Genomic DNA, 22,769 nt, shown 5'->3' on the forward strand with positions numbered 1-22,769 from the left:
AGGGGAAACACCATGTATCTGGGCCCAAGAAGACTGTTCTCCTTAAGTGCTCCCGGGGATAACTGTTCTTCTGGAGTGGTTTAGTACCTGCTGAGGTGTTGGGGCTTAATGCCCATTTTATGGAAATGGGAGGCTCCTCCCTAGCTTGCTCCTGCGCCATACGGCTGAGGGCAGGTGAAACGTGGAGGCATCCGAACACCAAGCCTCCAGGCTTTGGCCCGCATGGAGGATGCCCACCAAAAGACTTTGGAAATACCTGGTGGGGGTGGAGGATGTTTGCTGATTGTAGGGCCACTTATGGTTTTGGACTGACTCATGGATTTGGACTTGATTTGGCTGGGAACACAAAAAATTTCTTTTAAAGGGGGCAGCAAAGGATACTTGACCCTTCTCATATACACCTACACAAGCCAGGGATGTCCCAAGCTGCCACAGGGGCTGAAGGCTGTTTTTAGTGGGTTCCTCCTCTGCGGGGCCGTGAAGACAGCTGAAGTAACTGGATCATGAAGAGGGCTGTGCTGGGTGCGAAGCCCCATCTCAGAGCATGGTTGAAGACAGGTGGAAACAGCCAGATGGAGCGCAGGAGCACGGCAGTAGGAGGGGAGGAGGAAGGAAAGAGTGACGAGGGAAACGGAAGAAAGAGCAAACAGAGTTTGGGTAAAAGCAGACTCCCTTCTTCCAAGCTTTTGGCCCTTGGAGGCCCTTGGTGTCTAGTCAGGCGTAGACATGCCTGGTATCACATGGCGCCCTTGCAAGGTCCTCGACTGTTACCATGAAGGTCCCATCCTGCTCTGAATAAAGTCTATGGGAAAGATGTCCTCATGGATGTCAGTGGAAGTGGGGGTGGGCCTGAAACATCACGCAGCGGAATAACTTGGAAACGAGTGTTGGCAGAGAAGCAAAGGAGCCACAGCTCAAGATGGCCAGGGTCTGGTTTCCAGCAGTGCCGGTTGTATGCAGTTCCCACTGAAGTCAGCGGGAGCTGATGGGACTTGGCGCCTCTGGAAATCAGCCTCCCAACAAGTTTTCTATCATTATTTATCACGAGCCATTTATAGAAGTTATGTTTTTCTAGGTTTAATCTGGATTACAGCTGTAACTATATACATGCAAACGTCTGTAGTCTGAATTCAAATTGGTTCCCATCTGAATGAACTAATCCTCATTGAATAAGCATTAAAATTAACGCAGGCTAGGGCAGTCTGAATTAGGCAATTTAAACCATATTAATTAACATGTACAGGCAGCGTTGCTTTTAGGAAAAACAGTCCCTAGGAACTCAGATCAGCACTGCAAATATCAGGCCCAGCAAGGGAACCTCAGCTGGGTTTTTGCAAAACAACAGGAGGTATGAGGCGCAAAGTAACACCTTCACAAAAGCAAATGTGCCAACAACACTTCACCCCGCTCCGTATCAGGTCAAGTACAGCTTCTGGAACAGCACTTTAGATAACGGCACCAATGCAGCAGTGTTTACACAGACTTATTATCAACTCCTAATTACTTCCAACCTCTGCTAAGGGGCTGTCAAGTGTATAGACTGCATATAGCCAGTGCCCCCCTGCCATGATCATCAATGATCATCTATTAACCCTTAATTTGAATTGAAATTTGATTCAAACTGCACGATGCAAATCAGTTAACACGGTTTAGAAAATGCTGAGCACGTCTACAAATGGCCACATTGTCCTAGGCATGGCCCCAGTCGTGGGACAGGACCCCTTGTGCCAGGCACTGTACCATCAAAGAACCAAAAGACGGCTCCTTAGGGCATTTATAGATATGCTTCGGGAGGTGGGGGTGCTTTAATTAATGCAGCTCTGAGAACTGTGCTGATTAAAAGCACCCAAAGCATCACATGTATCAATGTCCCTGTGCTGAAAATGGCAGACAGGCACTTTGAACTAATACTTATCAAACAAGCTTTAGTTTAAAGCACCTGCCACCATTTTTCAGTGCAGGGAGGCTGATACACATGATGCTGGAGTTTGCTGGAGGGCAGTAATTACCATGCTCCAGAAGACTCGATTAAAGCTTGATGAATGCAATTAGTCAAGTCTGCTCTGATGCACTGTAATTACAGCCCGTTGGAGCAACCTCCCTGCACATGTATAGGAGCCCTCTCATTCTACCTTATGTTGGGCATCTAAAATCAGTGGCTGCAGATGAAATTGGACCCGATCTTATTTAACCATTCTGTGAGCTCCTTTTTAAAGCTTAGACCACCATGGACCTGCATGAGCTCGAACTGCAGTGCCCCAACTCCAATAAATCTCCTGGGTATTTTTGATTATGCTGTAACAAGAGCCAGCCAAACAGATCTACAGCTATAAGACTGAAGAGGAGGATGGTGTGCGATTCCAGGGCTCTGGGCTCTCTGCCCCATGGCTGTTTAAACTGTTTGGGACAGGAGAGGGACTGCACCTACAACGTATGTACATACAGCACCTAGCACAACCATGCAGCACTCTCAACTGGGGCCTGTAGAGGTGACTATAATACTTATAGCATATGGGGGCACAAATGGGCATTTCGGCACCTGCTCAGTAGAGATGCCCAGTCGGAGCCTAAGTGTCAGCTCTGCAAATTCCCACCATGGCATTTAAATCCACGCCTGAAAATATGGGGTTGCTCTGACATGGCCTGAACTGCAGTAGCATGAGCGAACCGTGATCATCATCATTACTTTGGGGGGGGTGAAATTACATAGTGGCAAGTATCCTAATCAGAAAATTACAGGTGGGGACTGTGCTGATGATAAGAATTTTGCTTCCAGCTGCTCATTACCGTTTCTCTTCCTTGCTGCGGCTGGGCTGGGCTCATCGCCCTTCTCCCAGACACACCGGCCACAGCTGGGATTGGTTAGCATGGCATCTCTTCCAGATGTGCGAGGTATGACACACGTGCCTGAGGTGGGGGAGGGACAGGGCTGGTGTGAGCTTAGTATTTCCACCGTTCAAGATGAAAGAAGGCCAAATGTTGAAAGCCTGTTGGGCACGCACTCATCTCTGTTCACAACCCTTCCTCAAAGCCCCACGTGCAGCACAACCCTACTGGAGGAGATGAACCCATGCCCATTGCAGTCCATGGAAGTCTTTCAAGGCCAGAGTCCGGGGACCCACTTAGCCCCGCGGCTGTCCCCCGATACGGTTACAACACTGACTGCAATAACCCAGCAGCTTTGCTTTCTGCAAGGCAGGTGCCAGACATCCTGAGCAGGCTGTTCTGCCCCTTGAGAGCTGACAGCAACGGACAACAGGCAGGAGGGAAAGAGTGGCACAGAAATGAAAAGTGATCTGCCCCAAACCACAGCAGGCTTGGGGCAGATCCGGGAATTGAATTTGGGTCTTCCGAGTGCAAATACCCACCAGCCCACCCACTCACAATGCAGCCGTCTTCGTTCACTCGCTTCTGGGGAAATGACCCCATTGCCTTTCTGTAAGCGGGTGCTGTGAGCTCCAGCACGGTTGTGGGGCAGGTAAAGCTTAGTACTCCGTAGGCCGGTAGGATACCAGTAAGCCAGGCTTTTAAAACCCCACTCACTTTAGTCTGATAAAAGAAAGGCTCGTCGAGCACAGAAGCCTGCCCTGCACTGCAGAGAGGAAATCAGAAGCACAGAGCAGGAATTTCAGACATGCTCCCCCAGGTGCTCAGCACAAATATGCAGCCACTTCGGCTCTTAGATGTTTTCTAAAATGACAGGAGCCACAAGCGCACCTGGGGCACGGGGCTTAGGCTGTCTCTGTTTCTTTGCATTCCTTGGGTGAAACTGCCTGTAAATCAAAATCCTTCTCCACTGCAGAGGAGAAGCAAGGAAACCAGGCCAGAGCCTCCTATCTGAGTCAGGAAAAACATCTCATGTTTTTAGGGGCGACTTTCAATTCAGAGGCTCCCAACACACTCAAAAGGAGATACAAGGATGGCTTCCTTGTACCTCTGACAGAAAGCAGCAGGAAGGGATGAAGGGTCGTGTATCCAATTGGAAATGTAAGGGTGTCAGAATGCAATTAACCAGTTTGAAGTGGGTTAAAAGACCACCGGGAGAAATTGCCACTGGATTTTTAGGCTAGGGACAGACATTGCACATAAACCGGTTTAAGTGATCAGAAACTGGTTTAAACCTGTAATGGAACCGATGTTCGGTGCACATAAACCGGTTTGAAAATGGCTGAAACCGATTTGAGATAAACCCGGTTGAACGTAGTATCAGACTTAACTGATTTGGGTCAAACCGGTTTACGCAACATCTGTCTCAGACCCCTTGCTGGTTTAAGTTAAACCAGACTCCTCCAGCATCCCGGCACGCTCTCTGGGCTGGATGGGGCTCTCTGCTCCACAGCAGGGCTGGCCCCGCCGCTCTGCTCCCTGGCTGCATCTCAGCAGAGACCGCAGGGGTCTGACTGGCTTTTCCCTGCTCCCCCCACTCCCCTCCGCCTTACACAGACGTGCCTCAGCATTAGCTAGCAGACCACATGCTGGCTACGGTCTGTGCGGTGGTAGACGGGACAAAGGGAGAGTCAGCAAGTAGCTGGCAATGTTTGCTTAATGGGGTGATAAACACTGTGCTATCAGTTCCCTACTGGGATTGTCAGGAGGCGAAGGAACCCCTCTCTAATCAGAGTGCCCTCCTCAGCTCAGCAGTATGGAAGAGAAGGAAGGGCTGCTTCAGCACCTCCCAGCTTCTAGCCCAAGCCACTGCAGCCATGTGCCTGCATTTCTGGGATGTCTTGATGGTTACAAACTGATTTAGCCTAGCCAGGTTAGACTAACCTGCAGAGATCGAATCATCTCAGGCTTTTTGAACATCTGCCCCTAGCTGTAATGACTGGAAGAGGCCAGCCCCTGGATCTTTACCTGCGTGCAGGACAGAGGGCGGAGTAGACCCCAGCACCAATATGAAAGCAGTTGTCCAGTCCTGATTCAGTTCTCCCAGTGTCACCAGAAACTCAGAGTGGATGGAAGATCTGACCACGGCAGTATCTCACCCTGCTAAGACCGGATTTCAGGAACAATCAGCAGCTTTGCTAAAGGTCACGCTAGTGACTCAGTAAACTGTGCTTGGGTGAAATGGAGGCCATGGAAGGATGATACAACATCAAGGCCTCCTCACCAGCTTCCCTGCTTTCTGCCTTCCCTGCAAGGGCTGACACTGCAAACATACAGCTGCCACCCCCTACCTAGATACCAGAACAGGCCGTATCACCTCTTTTTGATGCAGTCCACAGCGCATCAAACACATGAACATGCACAAGGAAACTGCACGCCACAGGGGTCGCATTTGCAAGAACTCCCAGCTGCTCTCCTGCTGACATGTCCTGCTAGTTTGCTAGGAAGTGCAGCACCTTGTCTGCTGGGCATTTTTTTTTAAGCAAGTTACGTAAGTATTTAAATAAGAGCTGTGCTGTTTGGAAAATCTGCCTCCAGCTCTGAGTGCAGAGCCCTGGGGAGTTTGACTGTTGAAAATTCAGCCCCACGTCTGGAAGATCTGAAGATCCTTGCGGCTCAGCCTCATGTGACTTAAGAAAAGACTGACCTCTTCAAGGCAAGAGCCTTTTGATGACAGCTTGGCCGGCCATTAGCACGCATTGTCCATGCTCACCAACATTTGCCATCCCAATGGAGATATTGCAGGTATTATTCTAATTGCAGAAACAGCTCTATACCTTGGAGAGCAGAGTGGGGTGGTGGTGACACTGTAAGTGCAGCACCTAGTAAAACAGGCCTTGCTGTGGTTAACCCCCAAGTGATAAATGCAAATGTCTGCTCACGGGTCCACCCTGACGGGCTCTGAGACACCCCGGCAGAGCAGCAAAATAAGGGATGCAGGGGTGGAGGAGGGTAAATGAGGTCGGAGAGGAAGGCCAGCTCAGCGGTGAGGCAGTTAATCACTATCCTTGGCTACAGATTCCCAGTGTGCCCTTGGACAAGTCACTTGAGGTGAGCTTCTGAGTGTGCCTCAGGGGTTCAGGCACTTGGCTCTCACTCCTGCCTCTCTCATGGAGAGATGTTGGAAAATGCCACCTGGAGTTTCTAGACTTCAGTTCTCCACATATGCAGGCTGGGGTCAAGAGCATTTCCCTCCCTATCTCCTAGGGAGCAGGAAGGATGGATCCATTAAAGACCAAGGGCTCAGCTATCGCAGTTATGGGGGCTGCGTGATTATCTAAGATCGTCGTTCCACCCAACCAGTGGTGCCTGGAGCGTGACGTTAAGAGGAAGGCCACGTTTCCTCCGAACACACTTAACACGTGTTGCATCATTTGGGGATTATTTCCCTTCCTCCCACCTGCTGCGATCAGACGATGCCCTGAAGCCTGAGACCAGATTAGCCGTATCACTAGCTGGAGATCGGCCCTTGTTTTACCGTCACCTTTGGGGACTCGCTCGCCAGGTAAGCCATGTTGGGGGGGAGCGGAGCTGGGGCTGACGCACATGCGGCATCACAGGCCAATGGCTCCACGGAGAGGAGGGCAACGTAGCCACGAGCAGCATGGCTGCTGCGAGTCTGCTCGCCACGCAGGGTGCAGCATGACTGTGGGATGACTCATAGGTGCAGAATGTCTGTGGGCAAGCTGCCCAGCTCACAGATGCCTGCAAGGGCTGCGAGCTACAGCACAGGAAATCAATGCTCTCCCACCTCCACGTACTCCCGTCCGGGCCCATCCATCAGGATCAGTCACATTTCACTCGTCTTTCCCTGGCTGCTCTTCCTTCCATTGGATCTTTTCTACCACATGAGGTTCAGGGAGCTCACTTAGAGCCTCCCCCTTCTTTCCAATCCCCTCCGTGCCCCCTGGAAGGAGTGAGCCTAGTGAAGTATTCAATAAAAGGGGCTGGTTCAGAGCAAGCTGCTGGGGTTGGAGGGCCAGAGATGGGGTCTAAGAGCAGGGAAAGGATGGATTTCCTGATCTCGGTAGGTCCGTTGCTGGTGCTCTCAAGATGAGAGTTGGTGGTCTGCCCTGTCATAGGGCAATGATGGGGTTGCTTGAGCATCCACAGGCAGGGAATCCTCCAACACTTTCCTTGCTGAGCCTTTTCAGACCGGAGGTCATTACGCTAACATGCCCCTATCTGCAACCCTGGCTTCTTTCATTGCTACTTCCAGTTGAGCTGTACCATGGAGGCGTTAAAATCCCAATGTATGCTATGCAAACAGGACCACTCAAAGGACAGGCCCCATTTGTCAGTGGACATCACTCTGAAACTGCAGATCCTCAGCCCCTCTGCATTTTGGCTGCCTTTGGGGCTGTCAGCCAAGAAGCACTTTAGTCCTATGCCCACCATTCCTGCAGGCTGCTCATCCTCCTTGGTCTCCGGGCCCGAACCCCTAGTTGAGTAACTCATCGACAGGTTGCTTTAGGACAGAGAGTTTTCAACATGAGCAAAAACCTCTTCCCTTCTCTTTCTGTCTGCCATAAAGCTCTCAGTGCCCCATGCATTTCAGCTAATGGTGTGTATCTAGATTCTCTCTCCAGACAGCCCTGCGTATGACTTCAGCATGTCACGTTAACACCGACTTCAGCAGTAATTACCCCATCATTGGATGCAACACCTACTTCTGCCAGCAGGATTACTGCCAGTGGTGGATAGAAATACAACATTTGCTTTTGCATGGGAGTGGGACTCTACTGTAAAGAGGAGGAGAGGGGAGGGCTTGCCTACTCTTGCTAGAATTATTATTATTTTTATTCATCTTATGTATTGCTATAGCAAGTGCAAGCCCCAGCCAGGGACCACAGCCCCACTGCACTAGGCTCTTCAAGACAACAGCAACCTCTGCCGTAAATACTTCCAGGTTTCCTTCTAGCCCCGGCGGAGGGGAGAAGTTCTGTATCAGCCCGACCACCCTCACCGCTCCCACCGCAGCCAGCAGGGACTTACGTGTCACAGCTTTGGGAGCGACCTTGAATTCAGATTTGTCCTCAGGCTTGGCGGGTGCCGTTCCATTCGCCAGGCGTTTCGGGGGCTCATCGTCTTCTGATGGTTTCTGCTTCTCATCCGCGGCGAGGCTCTGAGGGTGAAGGGCTGGGGTGGGGCAGGCCGGAGGAGCTGCTACCGCTGGATTCTGCGTGGAGGAAGGGCGCAAGGGCTCATCTTGGTCTGCAAGAGATGGCAGGGAGGCAGCATCAGCTTCTGCTCCTCGGTGCTGCTCATCCCGTCCGTCTCCATCACCCTTCCACAGTACACAGGGCAATGGGATCAGCTGGCTCCAAGGCTGTGCTTAATACTGGCAACAAACTGATTTCCTTATCCAAAAAGATCTCTCCCCTAACCCTCCGCTGGTATGAATGGGCCCTGCTCCAGCAAAGCCAAGGGAGCTATGCCAATTTACCCCAACAGCAGACATGTTTCTTCAAGAGTCATTTTCAAAGCACTCAGCAAGGGTCTAACTCTGTGCCTTTTACAGTCAACAGTAAAACTCCCTTTGGCTTTGCTGGGAGCAGGTTTAAGCCCTTTTGAGCTTCCTGAGGCCATCATTTAGCTCTGGTTTCGTACAGCACCTAGCACCATGCTGGTCCTGATCCAGATGGTAGCTCAGAGGTGCTGCCACATACAAACAATTAGTGAGAACCAGGGATCTTGGTTTTCTCTGATAAAAAAATATTCCAAAATCCTCTGATTAAAAAAAACAAACAATAATCCCAACATCCACATTCTTCTGTGATTAAAACAAAATGCCATATCAATCCAAATACTATATAGTGGCATTTTGTTTTAATCACAGAAGAATGAGGATTTGGGGGTTGTTGGTTTGTTTTTTTTAATCACAGAAAAAAGTGGATTGGGGGGAGTTAATTAAAAAAAAAAATCCAGAATTCTCCGATCAGAGAAAACCTGGGTCCCTGGTGATAATAATTATGAACATCCCCGCCGGGCTTTCAGATTTTGTATTTAAATAAAGGAGCCGGTTGCACTCAAGCACAGACAAAAATTCACAGGTTTTTTTTGTGGGGAGGCTGCTGAAAAATGGGCCATTTCTCTAAAAAACTAAAAACTTCACAATTTTCTAAGGCTAGAAAGTGAAAACCTGGGAGGGTCGGTGTGTTTCTGAAGACTTACAAATTCAAAACAGGCATAAGCTTTGAGGGCTGGCTGGCTACTTCGTGAAAAGCAACGAGCCGTTCCCGAGCTACATAGTGGCCTGGGATAAAATTGGCCATATTGTTTGTTTCCCACTAAAGTGCATGGAAAGAAATACACGGCATTTTCACACACGTGGCACTGGAGTCCCAGCTGGGCATGGACAGGGCGCTGCTGTGCAGGTAGGATCACGTCCAGCCTGCATCTCAGGGCACTGCAAGGAAGAAGCTCATGTCCTTACAGGTCACCACTGACACGGGCAGGGGGTCCAGCCAGCCAGGACAGGGCACTGCTGTGTGGAAGCTTGCAGCGTTGTATTAGGATTGCATTACAGTCCCTTTATGGCTGGTTTCAGCCATGGCAGGGACTAAGGGGGACTTGCATAAAGATGTGCACAGGAACATTCGCTGGCATTAGTGGGCCACCGTACTGAGGCAGCTCCCGCTGCTGGACGCCTGGATGGAGCTCACTGCGCACTGAGTGACAGGCAGCCCATACCGCCACGGTCCCGGCTGGCTCTGACAAGACACTCCTGGGACAGACGTGGCATTGCTGTTACCCAGCAGCACCCAGCAGCTTGCCGGGATGCTGAAATACCTTCGCTCGGCTTTTCTTGACAGCCCCCCCATCAAAAGTGCCAATAACACTGGACGTAACACTGGACGTGGCAATAACACTGCGTGCCTGGTAGGAATGAAGCGGGGGCTGGACTTAGACTTAGGAGAAAGTGGGAGAGGAGTCTTTGTTCCCTACGCAGCTCCCAGGGAGGAGGACTTAGCATTCAGAAAAGGAGATGGTATCCAGGTTGTAGCCTTATTGGTCTAGAGGCAAAAGGAATCAGAACTCGTGGTAGGGGTGATATTTTTTATTAGACCAACTAGATTTTTGCAAAACAAGAAAAAGGATTATTTGCAAGCTTTTGGGCACACAGAAGAAGAAGGGTGCTTGTGCCCCGAAGCTTGCAAATAATGATTTTTTGCAAAAATCTAGTTGGTCTAATAGAAGATATCGCCTCCGCCATGGGTTCTGGTTCAGACAAGGAGATGGGGCACTTGTGCCAGAGGTGCCAGGAAGGGAGAGGGCCCCAGGCTGGCGGAGGCTATAGACAATGGTGAGGCTCTCCAGGCTCCTCTCTCGAGACGGAGGAACAGCAGCAGGAAGGGGAGCTCAGGCACCGAGATGCCGTAAGGCACCAAGAAGCATGCAGTCTCTCCAAGTCTCCCCTCACTTCCTTCCTCAGGCCTCCCTGTCCACCTCTCCACCTCCTGGCCTCCCCCCACACCTCCTGCCCTCCCCCAGGTCCCTTGCCAGCCCCATTTTGGCACTCAGAATAGCAACGGTTTGCACAACAGGGGCTGAAGGTGCAGGAGTGACAGGGGTGGGACTGCACTTTATATAAAACTAAATTATACCCTAGAGAAGGGAGCGAGGCCAAACACCCATAATTACACGGACTATAACAAGAGATCCTACATGCAGGCAGGCAAGGGCAGAGGGGAGGAAGAGAGAGGCCTTGGGCTCATCATTATACTCAATATAACAAGGAGTCCGACATGCAAGCAGGCAGAGAAGGAGGCAGACGGGGAGGAAGGGAGACAGACCTCACACATATAATTAGAGTGGCTATAACAAGAGGCCCCACACAAGGGCTGAGGGCCTGATCCACAGTCCTGCTGGAGTCAGCAGCAGCTCGGGCGTCAACCTCAGGGGGCAACGGAGCAGTCCCTAATGGAGAGCCGGAGAGAGAAAGACAAGCAGGACCCCAGGCGCATGACTATAGGGAACAAGCAAACCAACAGAGAGTGAGAGGGTTGTCCCTTAGCTAGCACGCTCCCCTAACTGCAAGAGACATGGGCTCAATTCCCAGCTCTGCTACAGACTCCTGTTGTCACCTTGGGCCTGTCACCCAAACTCCCCTGCTGCTTTCCCCCTCGTTCCTACAGAAGGGAAACAGCCCTTCCCTGCCTCACCGGGGAGTCGTGAGGATCTACCACACTCACGACTACGGTGCCGGGGGTTATTTAAACACTGAGGTAGTCAGCTCACTATTGTTATGAAAGGCAAAAACACACGAGACCCTAACTTGGCTGCAAAAATGCAGCTCGGACTCCTCACGTCTTTTGGGCTAACTAAATCCTACTTTCAAACAGAGGTGGATGTAAGCTCCAGACTGTAAACACTCCTGTGTTTGGCAGAGGATGAGGGGGGGTGCTAGGGAATTTGCTTCACAGCCATTTTCCTGGTACCAGCAAACTTAGGCCGGTTTGTGGTTTCCACACTGACATCAGGAAAGTCAGTAAAACAACCCTACAAAGTTTAATGGAGAACAATGATCTTCCTACAGGGCTTTTGCACCACGCAATATAATTTAGCAACGAAATTTCTACCTCCTGCAGACTTCTCTATTATACGTTGGTTAAAAAAAGCGAGTCACCCTCATGCTCTTTGAAATCATTTAGGCTGCTGAAATAATTGCTACAGAGTCCTACTGGTCTCAGCTTCATTCTCTGGGGCTTGTGTTGCAATTTCATCTGGTTTTGATGCAAAACTAGAAGACGCTTGTGAGTGCCTACTGAACTTTGTACTGAGATGCTGGTTCCAAAACCAAAATACAGCTGGGGCAACGAGTGTGGGGGGCTGAACCCCAGTAGGAAGGGCAGGAAGGGGAAAACATATTCTAATGCTCTCTTAAAACCCACATGCTGGTTTGAGAGAGGAAACTAGGGAAAGAAAGTCAGTGGGTGGGTGGAAATAAACTGTAGCTGAATAGTGATAAATCCTGCAGTCTTTTCCCCGGGCCCAGCTGTGCTGCCTCTGGGAGTTTGCTCTGAGTAGGACCTTCAGGATTTAGTCCACAGGTCTGAGCCAAAGCACCTTAGCAACAATGGCAAAATCCCCTCGATTTCAACCACGGATCATAAGGTTCCCAGTTGCAGGGGTGTGATCTGGGAGTAACTGCTGATTTGACACCGCTGGATATCAGGGAGCCAGAGCTAGCCCTGGGAGGACTGTACACAAACTTTTCTGTAAGCCCCAAACTACCCAAGGCAGCTCCAAGGAAAGACTGGTACACAAGATCTGATGCCTGCTCAAAAAAGCCTACCACGTAGTATTCACTGGGGGCTTGTTTCCTCCTCTCATCCCGTGGTTTCAGACCACTGCGACTGCACTGATTTTCAGTGGACTCCTTCCTGATTTTCTCCGGTGCAAGTGGCTAGAGCACAAGGCCTGACAGATGAAAAATGAAGTCTTTCAGCTGAGACGTGGGTTACCACAAGATGAGGGAAAGGATGGCTTTATGGTTAGGGCTGTGAACAAGGACTCAGAAGATTTGGATCCAGTTCACAACAGCCTCCAGTCACCCATGGTCATGTCACTCAGCTTTTCTGTGCCTCGGTTCCACTATTACAAAATGGGGACAAGGTGCCCTTTCGGTCTGCTTAGGCTGTACACGAACTTTGAGGCAGGGGCTGTTGCTTGCAATGCGTCTGGGCAATGCTTAGCGCAACGAAACCCCCTAGGCTCCATACAGCACAAATAACACGGCGCGAAGGTTTGCCAGCCGGTATACTATTAATACACAGTTAATTATTCGTTTGTCCAGAGAGACACCTCACTTATATAATTATACGGTACGCAACGAGAAGTCTTGTAGACAAACACAGCAACGGCGGGAGGAAACTGGCAATTAGATCAACTCCCACTGGTACAAGCCGGCCAGACAACAGACAAAAATAACAGGGGAAAATTTGGACAAGTTGGTTTGTCCCTGGGTTATGCACGCAGCCTTGCGGCTTGCGAAAGCCAGCTCACCCGTGTTTCAAACAGCGCACGAGCCAGTGAAGGGGCCCAACCCCACATCCACAGCCTCCCATAGCACCGAAAGAAGGAAGAAGCAGAGTTGCTGACACGGTGCAGGGTCAGGGCATCTCTTAGTACGAGCAGCCTCAGGTAGGTGCTGGACACCTTCGCTTTCTGGAGCTCAGGAAGATTTCCCTGCGTCAGAGCTTGGCACCAGGGCGGGGAGAACGACCAGTCGTGCTCACGCCGTGGGTTTTGCTTTGACAGCAGGCCTGCACAGTCTTCCTTGCTGGGACTGTGAGATTTTCAAATCCAAGCAGTCCCACAGGAAAACAGTATCAGTGTATGAAATAATAACTGAAAGCGGCTTTTACAAAATGATCTCTGAGCGTTTTGCAGGCAAGGCAGGGAGATCTTCTTGTCCCTGCTTGACAAGACGGCCCAGTGCGATAAAGAGACCTCCTTTAATTTTTCCAGAAGTCATCAGCCGTTGGCTCCACTCACGTCTTTGGTGAGGGACCCCAGGAGTTCTCCATCTTCTAGGAAGAAGCAGCACACATTTCAGCCCCCTCAAGCACAGCCCTCATACCCCCTGCTGCAAGGAACGTAACTGCACCACTAAAACCCTTCAGCATGGCATAACGAGGCATCCACTTGAACCCCATCTGCAAAGAGTCCCCAGCAAGCCTTTCTGGAGCAGGTGTTCATTAGTATCTAGCCATGTGGGTACAGCAAGGCATAGGCCTTGCAAGCAAGCAATGCTGTCATTGCCCTCGGGACTAGTATGTACTCCATAACCCTTTGCACAGCATTCGGCGGAGAATGATGCATCACATATTGAGCAACCCTCGACTCCCAGTGGATTCAGTTTAGACTGACCCTTGGGCTGTTCTTTGCATTGTGGCAGCGCCTTCAAGCTCTTTAGAGAGACTGTGCCTTCCCCAAAGACGGTGCATTGTCAACAGACAAGGCGGACAAAAGCACAAAGAGAAGTGAGTTTCCCCGTCGCATACAGCAAGTGTCGGGGCTTGGAATTGGACTGAGGCCTCCTGACTTCCAGAGTCCTGCTCTACCTACTGGGCACATCTACATGTACATTTACTGCCCAGTAAGAGGTTTTTAGGTGGGTGCCTACACATGCAGCTATTAAAGCTCAGTAATTCTGTACTGCATGTCTACTGTGCAGTAATTTAGTCCCAAGTCAGTCGACACCCACAGTGTTGCTGTGCAGCAAGGCGTCTACATGGGCATTACTGCGCAGTAACTAATCAGGCATAAATTCTCATACCTGCATGATGCAGGTAGCAAAATTTATGCCCAAATCGGCATAAGTCACCATAGTTACTGCTCAGTATGGGCGTGCACGTGTAGACATGCCCGTACTGCACAGTAATTTCTTTCCAACTCTCCAATACTTTCTCTGCCTCATAATCAGGACCAACATGAGAGAAATGCCACTGTCCAGCTCTGGACATAGATTTCAAACAATATATTCAATAGATTTCTGCTCCATGCTACAGAGCGCTCCTGAGTCCATGCACTGGATAATTGCATGGAGCTGTGTCATGTCATTAACAATATAAACTCAGCACAATTTCCTGACTGAGAATTGTTCAATATGTTGGATGCAAATATTAATACTGACCCTACATGGAAAAATGGACTCCACATTTTGTTATATGCACAGAGGAAACAGGATGCAAGAAACATTTAAGCCCCAATAAATTATAAGATAGACTTAAGGGTCATGAAGCTATAAAAGAAGAGATAAAAACATCAGGTTCTTTTCACTTGTCTCTGTTTCTGAGCCTTTGAGATGTCCCTGGATCAGATTTTTTTGGCTTTTCTCTGCGGCAACAAATAAGGCCTGGAACATGCTTTTTTGAAAATAATAAAATAAAGTAAAAATAAAACGACAGCTAAGATTCTCAAGAACATCACCAGACTCCAGCACCTAGGGTTTTAAGGAATAAAAAGACCAAACACTGCAAAACTTGTGAAAACGTAAGAAAAATTGAGTTCTGGCAACACCGAAGATACACATAGCCCATGAACCTTCATTTCTTTCACTGGGTAGCTTGTACTATTTCTTCAGTGCAAGCCATGAAAAACAACGCCTACAAGTAGAAGACGGTGTTTAGTTAATTGAGGAAATTTGTTTCGGTGAGAGTCATGTTTTGGGTTCTGAACTTCCATCGGATCTATATCATTCGTGGCCTTGCGCTTAGGCCTCGTCTTGAGTAGATTAAAATAGTGTATGACTGTAGGGCTAGACAGTATTTCGCTTGCACGAACAAACCAACACATCCAAAAACTCTAGAGCAAGCAACTGGGAATTGCACCATGTCAGCAAGTGGTCGGCAGTCAGCTTAGCTGAACCTCGGAGTTCAGCTCGGAGTGCAAGCAAGGGACAAGCTGTACTCAGCACCAGTTCAGTGAACTGGCTTTAACTCTTGCTTTGACTTCAGGGGAAAGTGAGAATGACTATGGACATCAGACAAATCAAGGGGCCCCGGGGGGCGGGAGGGGGGGTGGCCCACTTTCCTAGCTTCCTGGTTTATTGTGGGTTTTTTTGTTCTTATGAAACAGTGAAGGGAGGACACTCCTGAAAAAGGCTCCCTGGTCCACATCCAGTTTGGAAGAGTTGGGAAAGGCTTCGCTATTGCTACGTTCTTAGTGTCACCAAATAACAATCCGACAATGCAACGGGCAAGATCAGATTGGCGTCCATTTTGTCCCACCTCTACAACTGTGTCTACACCACAGATTTACCGCACTGGGGCTCTGGGAATGGAAATATTGCAGCTGGGTCATCGCAGTGCAGCAGCTGGGCTAATTTGCATATGGCTGGGCTAATTGGTACCGCCACTCAGCAGGGCTAATTAGCTCGCCCATAATACCACACAGTCACAGAGCTGTACTGTTTCTGGTTCAGAAGCTAGCAAAGAGCAAGCCTAGCAACTCTGTCTTGCACGGTACCTTTGCAGTGCAGACTTGGCCTAAGAGTGGTTCCATGTGCTATGATACAAATCTTGCAGTGGAGAATTAAAAATAGCTTCCTAATGTGACAGATGTTGGTCACATTGCTTCACAAATGACTGGAAGTTGCCCAGACATGCAGTTATTAAAGCACGACAGCCCATGATAGAGAATAAAATAGAGTAGAACAGATAGCGTGTACAAGTGCCCAAACAAAACAGAATAAGTTTCTCCTTGAACTGCCTGGGTACAGATTGCTGCACACCCTGAAACTGGAGCTGTGTTCGGACTACAAGACCCAGAAGCAAAGATGCTGCTTTTGGAGAGACATGGGCTGCTTGGATCTGGGCCTTGCCCAAGGGAGAGGGGAAGGGGGAAGTCAATGTACTTGGATCCATGGCTAAACCGAAGCACGCCTGAGTCTAGTATTTTGGTTTGAATCCCTTTCTGATAGAAACAAGGGCAACAGGATCTTTCTTGGAATTTAATCTTCATCTCTCTGTCTCCTTTAATCTCCCTGGGATGGCCAGTCAAAGGAGAGCGAGCTGGAAAGACAGATAAACAAAGACGTACCCTAGCAAGCCACTTGCTATTAACGTGTTACCTGGCAGCAATATTTCACTTGGGAGCATTTTAGCTTGCTCCATACAGATAAAATCAGTGAGCAGTCTCTTGGTGTTCATGCATACGCTGCCTGGGCCAATCAGGTGCTTTACTGGTCCCCCAGATGCATATTTTAGAACTTGATTAAGTGGTTTGGAGCATGGAAGAGACAGTGTTGGAGAAAATCCCTCCAATCCCAAGTGCAGGCTGAAGAGGAGACGAGCGAAGAAGAGCTCTGGTTTGAAAGTTTGCTCAACTGGGAGAAATCCAAATGGCGTATTTACATTCAGTCTCAAATTAATGCACTAAAGCATTTCAGATTCAAAGATATTCAGAGAAAGGATGAGAGGAAGGGAAGAGAAATGCCCAGAAAGTCACAGCGGAGCATAAGCTAATCAGAGAGCTCCAGACACGTCGCGCAGCTTTGCTTTCAAAGCCCTCCAAACCTCGCCAGTTATGTTCACAATTTCGCTATAGTCTCTCGGACTATCTGGGAGATGGGCTAGAAAAAGTTCACCTGTGGGACAGTGAGCAATTTGGTCACAAGTGCTAGTTTCCATGAGAAGTTACTTCCCTAGGGGGAAAAAAAAGCCAACCCAAATACGATAGCTTACCAGCTCCACATCCGGGTTATTATTATTTGTCATATATAGTGATTTAGTGGGTAGGAAAACAGGAAGATGGAGACTGGATCAGACCAGGAGTCCACCAGGCACATACAATACAGTCTGCAGTGGGGGCCGGTAAGGTGTAGAAGGCGATGGGGAAACTATTGTTCAAAGGAACAAGAAGGGGACATCAGAGTGTGGCCTTATTATTATATGTATCAGCTGCCCCAGAGGAGAGCACAATTCCTGGCCACAGCCAATGTGGCAACCAGATATCAGCCTGTAAGGGAAGCAGTGATATTTCCGGTTCCTCCTTAATCAGCCTTGCCAGTCTGGGCTGGGATTTTCAAAGGAGCCAAAGGACTTTCTCTCTTATCAAACAGAAAATGGAATCTGGGAGTCGAATTCCCTTAGGCTGCTTTGACGATCCCAGCATTTGAGTCTCAGCTCTTTAAGACACACTGGGCATGTCTACACATGCAAATGCAGCTGGATGGGTTTACTCCCCTGGAATTTACTGCAGAGTAAACCCACCCTGGGCAGGCATCAACACATGCATGCATTTGGGAGCAGATTTGCTCCTACCCTGCTCGGCCCCCCTGCAGCAGCCAGGGGGAACTCCAGGCTACCCCTGGGTGCTAGTCCAGGGGCTGGCAAGGAGCATGGGGCCAGGGGCACAGGGCAGCGGAGCCCAGGCAGGGACGATGTCCCCCTGCCTTAACAGCAGGGAGCTCCCGAGGTCAGGGAGCAATCTCCCAGCACCCACTCCACCATCAGAGCTGGGGCTGAGAGCTCCCAGCTGCCGGGGCAGGGGAACATTGTTCCTACCTGGGCTCCACCACCAGAGCCCATCCCGGCAGCAGGCAGCTCCCAGGGCAGGGAGCAATTTCCTGCCCCCTGCTGCCCTGCCAATGAGGAGCAAATCTGCTCCCAGTTGGCCGTCAACACATGCCTTACTACGCAGTAACTACTCAGCAATGAATTTGCTACCTGCTTACAGGTAGCAAATTAACTGCGAAGTAGAGCAAATTACCGTGCAGTAAAGGTCTGCATGTGTAGACGGTGATACTGTGCAGTCATTTACTCTACTGCAAAGTAAGACATCTTGTGTAAAGATGCCCGCTAGGTAATAAAGCTGTCTGTTGAGGGGTGGGGCTCTGGACCACTAAAAGCAGCAGGTATGGATGATGAAGAAGCAGCATGGAAGTCAGCTGAATCTCTTGCGTCTATTGTTTGTTGTCGAAACTTGTTCAAAGGAACAAGGAGGGGAGATCAGAGTGTGCCCTTATCTATATATGTATTAGAGAGGTGCTCAGAGGCCTCCACTTACTAAGTACTGAGCATATGCAAAGTAAGAAACAGGCCCTGGCTCACAGAAGTCACAATCCAGACAGAGCTGAGGCATGATGTGGTTTGTCCCGGGTCCTGGAGCAGGCCAGTGGCAGAGTCAGAAACAGAACCCAGCTTCCCGGAGCCTTTGCCCTATGGCCTAACCACCAGCTCAGGCTGCCTCTGAGAGACAGCTATAGTGCCACCAAATGCAGACAGGGCTCAATCCAGCAAAGCACCTGTGCACACATCCAGCTGGTGAACAGCCCCTAAGCCTTTGGTTGGATGTGGGCATACATCAGAGGGCGCTAGGTTCTGATAACACCAAGCAGCCCGAGGTCCAGACAGGTCCTGAGCGTTTGCATCCCCCACTGAGTATAAAGAGTGCTTTAGGCTCCTCACCTCTCAGGATCAAGCTAACTGATCCTGCAAACCTCAGACAAAAGCCCTCACCAATCTCACCGGCAGCTTTGCCTGAGTGAAGGTATCAGGATGGGGCTCTGGGGCATGCAATGCATCCTCAAAAAAAGCAACTGTCCTTGTACCTTGGAGAGCTGACACTGTGGTACCTCTCCGATCTGGGTTGATTCTGGAAATTACAGACCGAATGAACCACACTGCAGCATTGGGATCAATCACGGAGAGTCTAATTAAGGACAAGGCAGTACGGTAATTGTGCAACCTTACAGGGTCAAACCAGCAGAGGTGCTGCCAGGGAAAATTTGTGTCTTTCTAACCTGTTAAGAGTCCTTAGAAAAAGTTAATTGAAGAGCAGATAAATGTGAGCTGGTGGACATCATTATTAACAAGAATAATAATTTGTACTACTACAGCAACTTTCATCCTCAGAGCAAGCTGGGAAGCCAGATGAGGGTTCTGTGCAGAAACAACATATGTTGCATGAGCAGAGCCTTATCCCGAACCCCTGGTAATTGTTACTGTTCCCACTGCACAGACAGGCAAACCAAGGTACACAAAGAAGAGTTTCCCAGGGCAAGACAGCACAGTGGCGGAGCTGAAAATGCAGTTCTGTAGGCTTGCCTCCCAGCCACCCTCTTGCTCTGCAGACACTCCCCTCTCTCAGAGATGGAAGCTAATCCACATGGTCTGGATTTATATCAAGTGCAGATCCAGGCCTGGATCCTTCCACTTACTAAATTGGGTCAGGATGACATGAAAGCAAGCTCGTTTTCAAAGGTCAGCCTGAAGCTTCGTGCGTAACAGCACAGAGAGTTGACCTAATGACTACAGCACAGCCTATGATGAAACCATTTGGGTGGGGCAAGGAATTTCTCATGGCGTTAGTAACTCATCCTCCTTGCCTTTCAACACAAACTCCCAGCCGCTCCTGAGAACGTATTGCACCAAGATGTTCATCTCAGAATGGAAAGTTGCTAAACTAGGTGAGTGCATTCCTGTTTAGTGCATCCAGCTTGCAAGGCAGGCTGGATTGAAAGCCCTAGAGTTGGAGGTCATCTGTATAGGCACAAAACAGATGCACTGTGGGTATCTCCTGAAGTGCCTGAGTACTGATCTGGAGGGGCCGTGCGTAGCGATGAACAAGAAGTCCAGTCTCCAGCAAGGCTGACGCTCCATGTCATTTGAGAAGGCCAGTTTCTATGGTTAGTCGCCCACTAGAGACCAATACACACTGTACCCAGGGACACCACAGTTATTTGGTATCATCTGTCAGTCACTACCAGGTGTGGATAAGCTCAGCCTTAGAAATCAGGGCTCCTGAAATCAACCCAGGCTCTCTGCGTTCCTCTTTTAGTTGTATTATTTATCCCACGACTGATCTTGCTACGAAGCAGAAGGCACCATGCTGACCTGTGAGTTCCCATCAGCAAAAACAACAGTAAATGGTGGTCAAGGTACAAAATCTTCTTACGATGCTCGGTACAAAATCCTCATTGTTCAAAGTGCACAGCAGGGCTATTGCCTAACGCAGGATCTGTATCTACCGTGTCCACCCATCCAGCCTTGTCTTTAATTTTGTACCTCCCCTGGGAGCAGACCGTACAGCCAAGCTAGAGTTTACAAGGCAGGGTGTGTGTGTGTACACGGCTCTCCTCTGCAACAAGGCAGTAAAAATTCCCACGTGGTCTTAGCATGAGGGCAGGACCTGTCCTGGGTGTAGAGATTGGGGAAGGGAAGGAAGATCAAACAGAAGCTCCTTTTCTCTTCCTTTCTTGTAGGGATGGGAGAACACAATCCCTGCCAGCCACTTCTGTTGCCGGCTGGAAACACCCCACAAAGAGCTCGTCTCCTGCCTTCCCAGGCAGGCCTGGGTTTCTGCCACAGGACATGGGCTCGAACCAAAACTCTGGGTCTGGATTTCAAGGCAGCTGGGATCTGTACCTGCCTCTAGATCCGTACAGTTGTCCAGTATCATCCAGATCTCTGGTGGGTGTGAATGAGCAGAGCTGTTTTGAAGGCTGCCGAACTTCAGGGTCTTGCCCCAGGTCTAATTCTCTTGGAGGTGCAGCCAACAACAGATCCGCTACCCCAGCCTGACTTCCCGCTCCCCACTCTCCTGTGGGTTCAAAGCCGGTGTTCAGTGATTTTGCTTTAGGCTTTTCTCAAGACCTAGCTAAAAGCAGAAGAAAGAATTAAAATAACACAGATGTCTACATCATGTGGGCACCTCAAAGCATCACCAGCGGTTCAGTTTGGATGGCTGAGAGAGTCTCTAGTTTGAGCTAAATTCCACCAAGGCCAACCAAGGACAAGGCCCCATGGCATTCGGCGTTGTCCACATGCACAGAAAAAGGGCAACGTCTACTCCATAACCCTCACGCTTGATCTGAGCCTTCAAGAGGCCGAGAAGCGATGTTGTCTACACAGACAACAAAGACAAGGAGTGAGGGAAAGGAAGCGTTATCACCCCTATTTTACAGATAGGAAGCTGAGGCCCAGATGCATGAAATTAGGCCAAGATTTTAAAATAGATTAGCATTTTTTTTTTTTTTGGTGTCGGACTAGAACCACCTACAAAAGAGCTTGATCATACAGCTGGCAGCTGCTCAGCACGTCCTGGAAATCCAGTTTCCAAATAAAGGCCTTGAGAAATAGTACCGCTCAAACCCACTAACCACCTTTGAACAGGCTGCGACTCGCCCAGAGCCGTGCAGATGCCAGAGGGCAGTGCCAGGGGCCGTCCCACGAGCTTCAGAAACTCACAGCTGTACAGCCTATCATTTGCAACTCATTTGTTGCCCGTCTCGAGTCAGGCTGCAAGCGGAGGATAGGGCAAGGCAAATTTCTTTCTGCAAAGCAAAAGAAATGGATGCCAGGGACCCTTACCGGACCCAGGTCCTGCCTGGGAGCCTCCAAGGGAGATTGTCCAGCTGGGCACGCAGACAGAGGGATGGTATGTGCATGGGGTGCCACCTCTGGGAGACTATAAACCCCCCCATCTCTGCAACTAATAAAAGCAAGGCAGGCAGCTTCAAAGGAAATTCAATTAGAAGCAAAGAATGTGACGCTCTAGTGGCAAGCAGCAGATCCTGGCCGGGGGATTGTTTTGTTTCGTTTCAAAACTGGAGCCTTTGATGAAAAAAGCCAGAGGGGCTGCCTCTTATTTTCTCTCTCGGCTTGTTTTTCTTTTTTAAGATATAAACACGCAGCAGTTTCCCGGATGGCAACAAAATGGGGAGAGTAGAAAATGATCAGTGGAGAGCTATTTTGTAGTGGCTGTTACAGGGCAAAATGGAAATAAAAGTGGCTATTTTTTTCCTCTGCATTTTTTCCATAGAGGCGGTTTATCCACCAATTCATACCCGGGGCAGTTAGGTGGGTGCAAACCCTTAGCCTGGCGTGCGAGTGGCTCACTGGACGCTCTTCCTGCGCGAGATTTGGTTTGCAATCAGTGATTGTAGAGAGGCAGGGCGGGAAGGGACCTCCAGAGGTCATCTAGGCCAACTCCCTGCCAGGGGCAGGATCATCCCTATTCAAACCAGTCTAGACAAATCCATAATCAAACCCCTTCGTGAAACTACCATCAACCCCGGCACAGCACAAGACATAATAGCCAAACCTCCCACAGGTAAAGCAAGGGGACCTTGGCAGCCCATGTCCTGCTTCTGCAGAAGGTTGTTAAATACTCGCTCAGGAGATCCCAGGTAGAGCCCACTCCAGAAAGCTCCATAAAATATCCAACCATGGGGTAAAATTCCTTCCTGACCCCGAACATGGGACAGGAAACCTGAGTTGTAGGACAGCGCTCTTTGAACCTGCTGAGACACTGGTGCTAGATGCAAAAGGACATGGCCACCAGGAAACTGCCGATTTCATAGACATCAGGGCTGGAAGGGACCTCGGGAGATCATCGAGTCCAGCCCCCCGCCCAAAGGGCAGGAAGTCAGC

General features: G+C 49.7%; 1 protein-coding gene and 1 long non-coding RNA gene across 2 annotated transcripts in view; one reads left to right on the forward strand and one right to left on the reverse strand.

The window, feature by feature from the left end:
* The window catches only part of MDFI (MyoD family inhibitor), a 38,910-nt gene that overhangs the window by 6,783 nt on the left and 9,358 nt on the right, over positions 1-22,769 (reverse strand). Inside the window, exon 3 of the mRNA XM_019546664.1 lies at positions 7,882-8,100. Within this exon, the coding sequence (XP_019402209.1) occupies positions 7,882-8,100 (219 nt within the window). The remainder of the gene's footprint in view (positions 1-7,881; positions 8,101-22,769) is intronic.
* On the forward strand, positions 17,993-22,146 carry LOC109317785. The gene is made up of 4 exons (XR_002103116.1): positions 17,993-19,804; positions 20,176-20,275; positions 20,600-20,807; positions 22,017-22,146. It is a non-coding gene; the product is annotated as an uncharacterized LOC109317785 (long non-coding RNA).

The sequence above is a fragment of the Crocodylus porosus genome, unplaced genomic scaffold (genome assembly GCF_001723895.1).
Source record: "Crocodylus porosus isolate Cpor-Errol unplaced genomic scaffold, CroPor_comp1, whole genome shotgun sequence".
Lineage (NCBI taxonomy): Eukaryota > Metazoa > Chordata > Crocodylia > Crocodylidae > Crocodylus > Crocodylus porosus.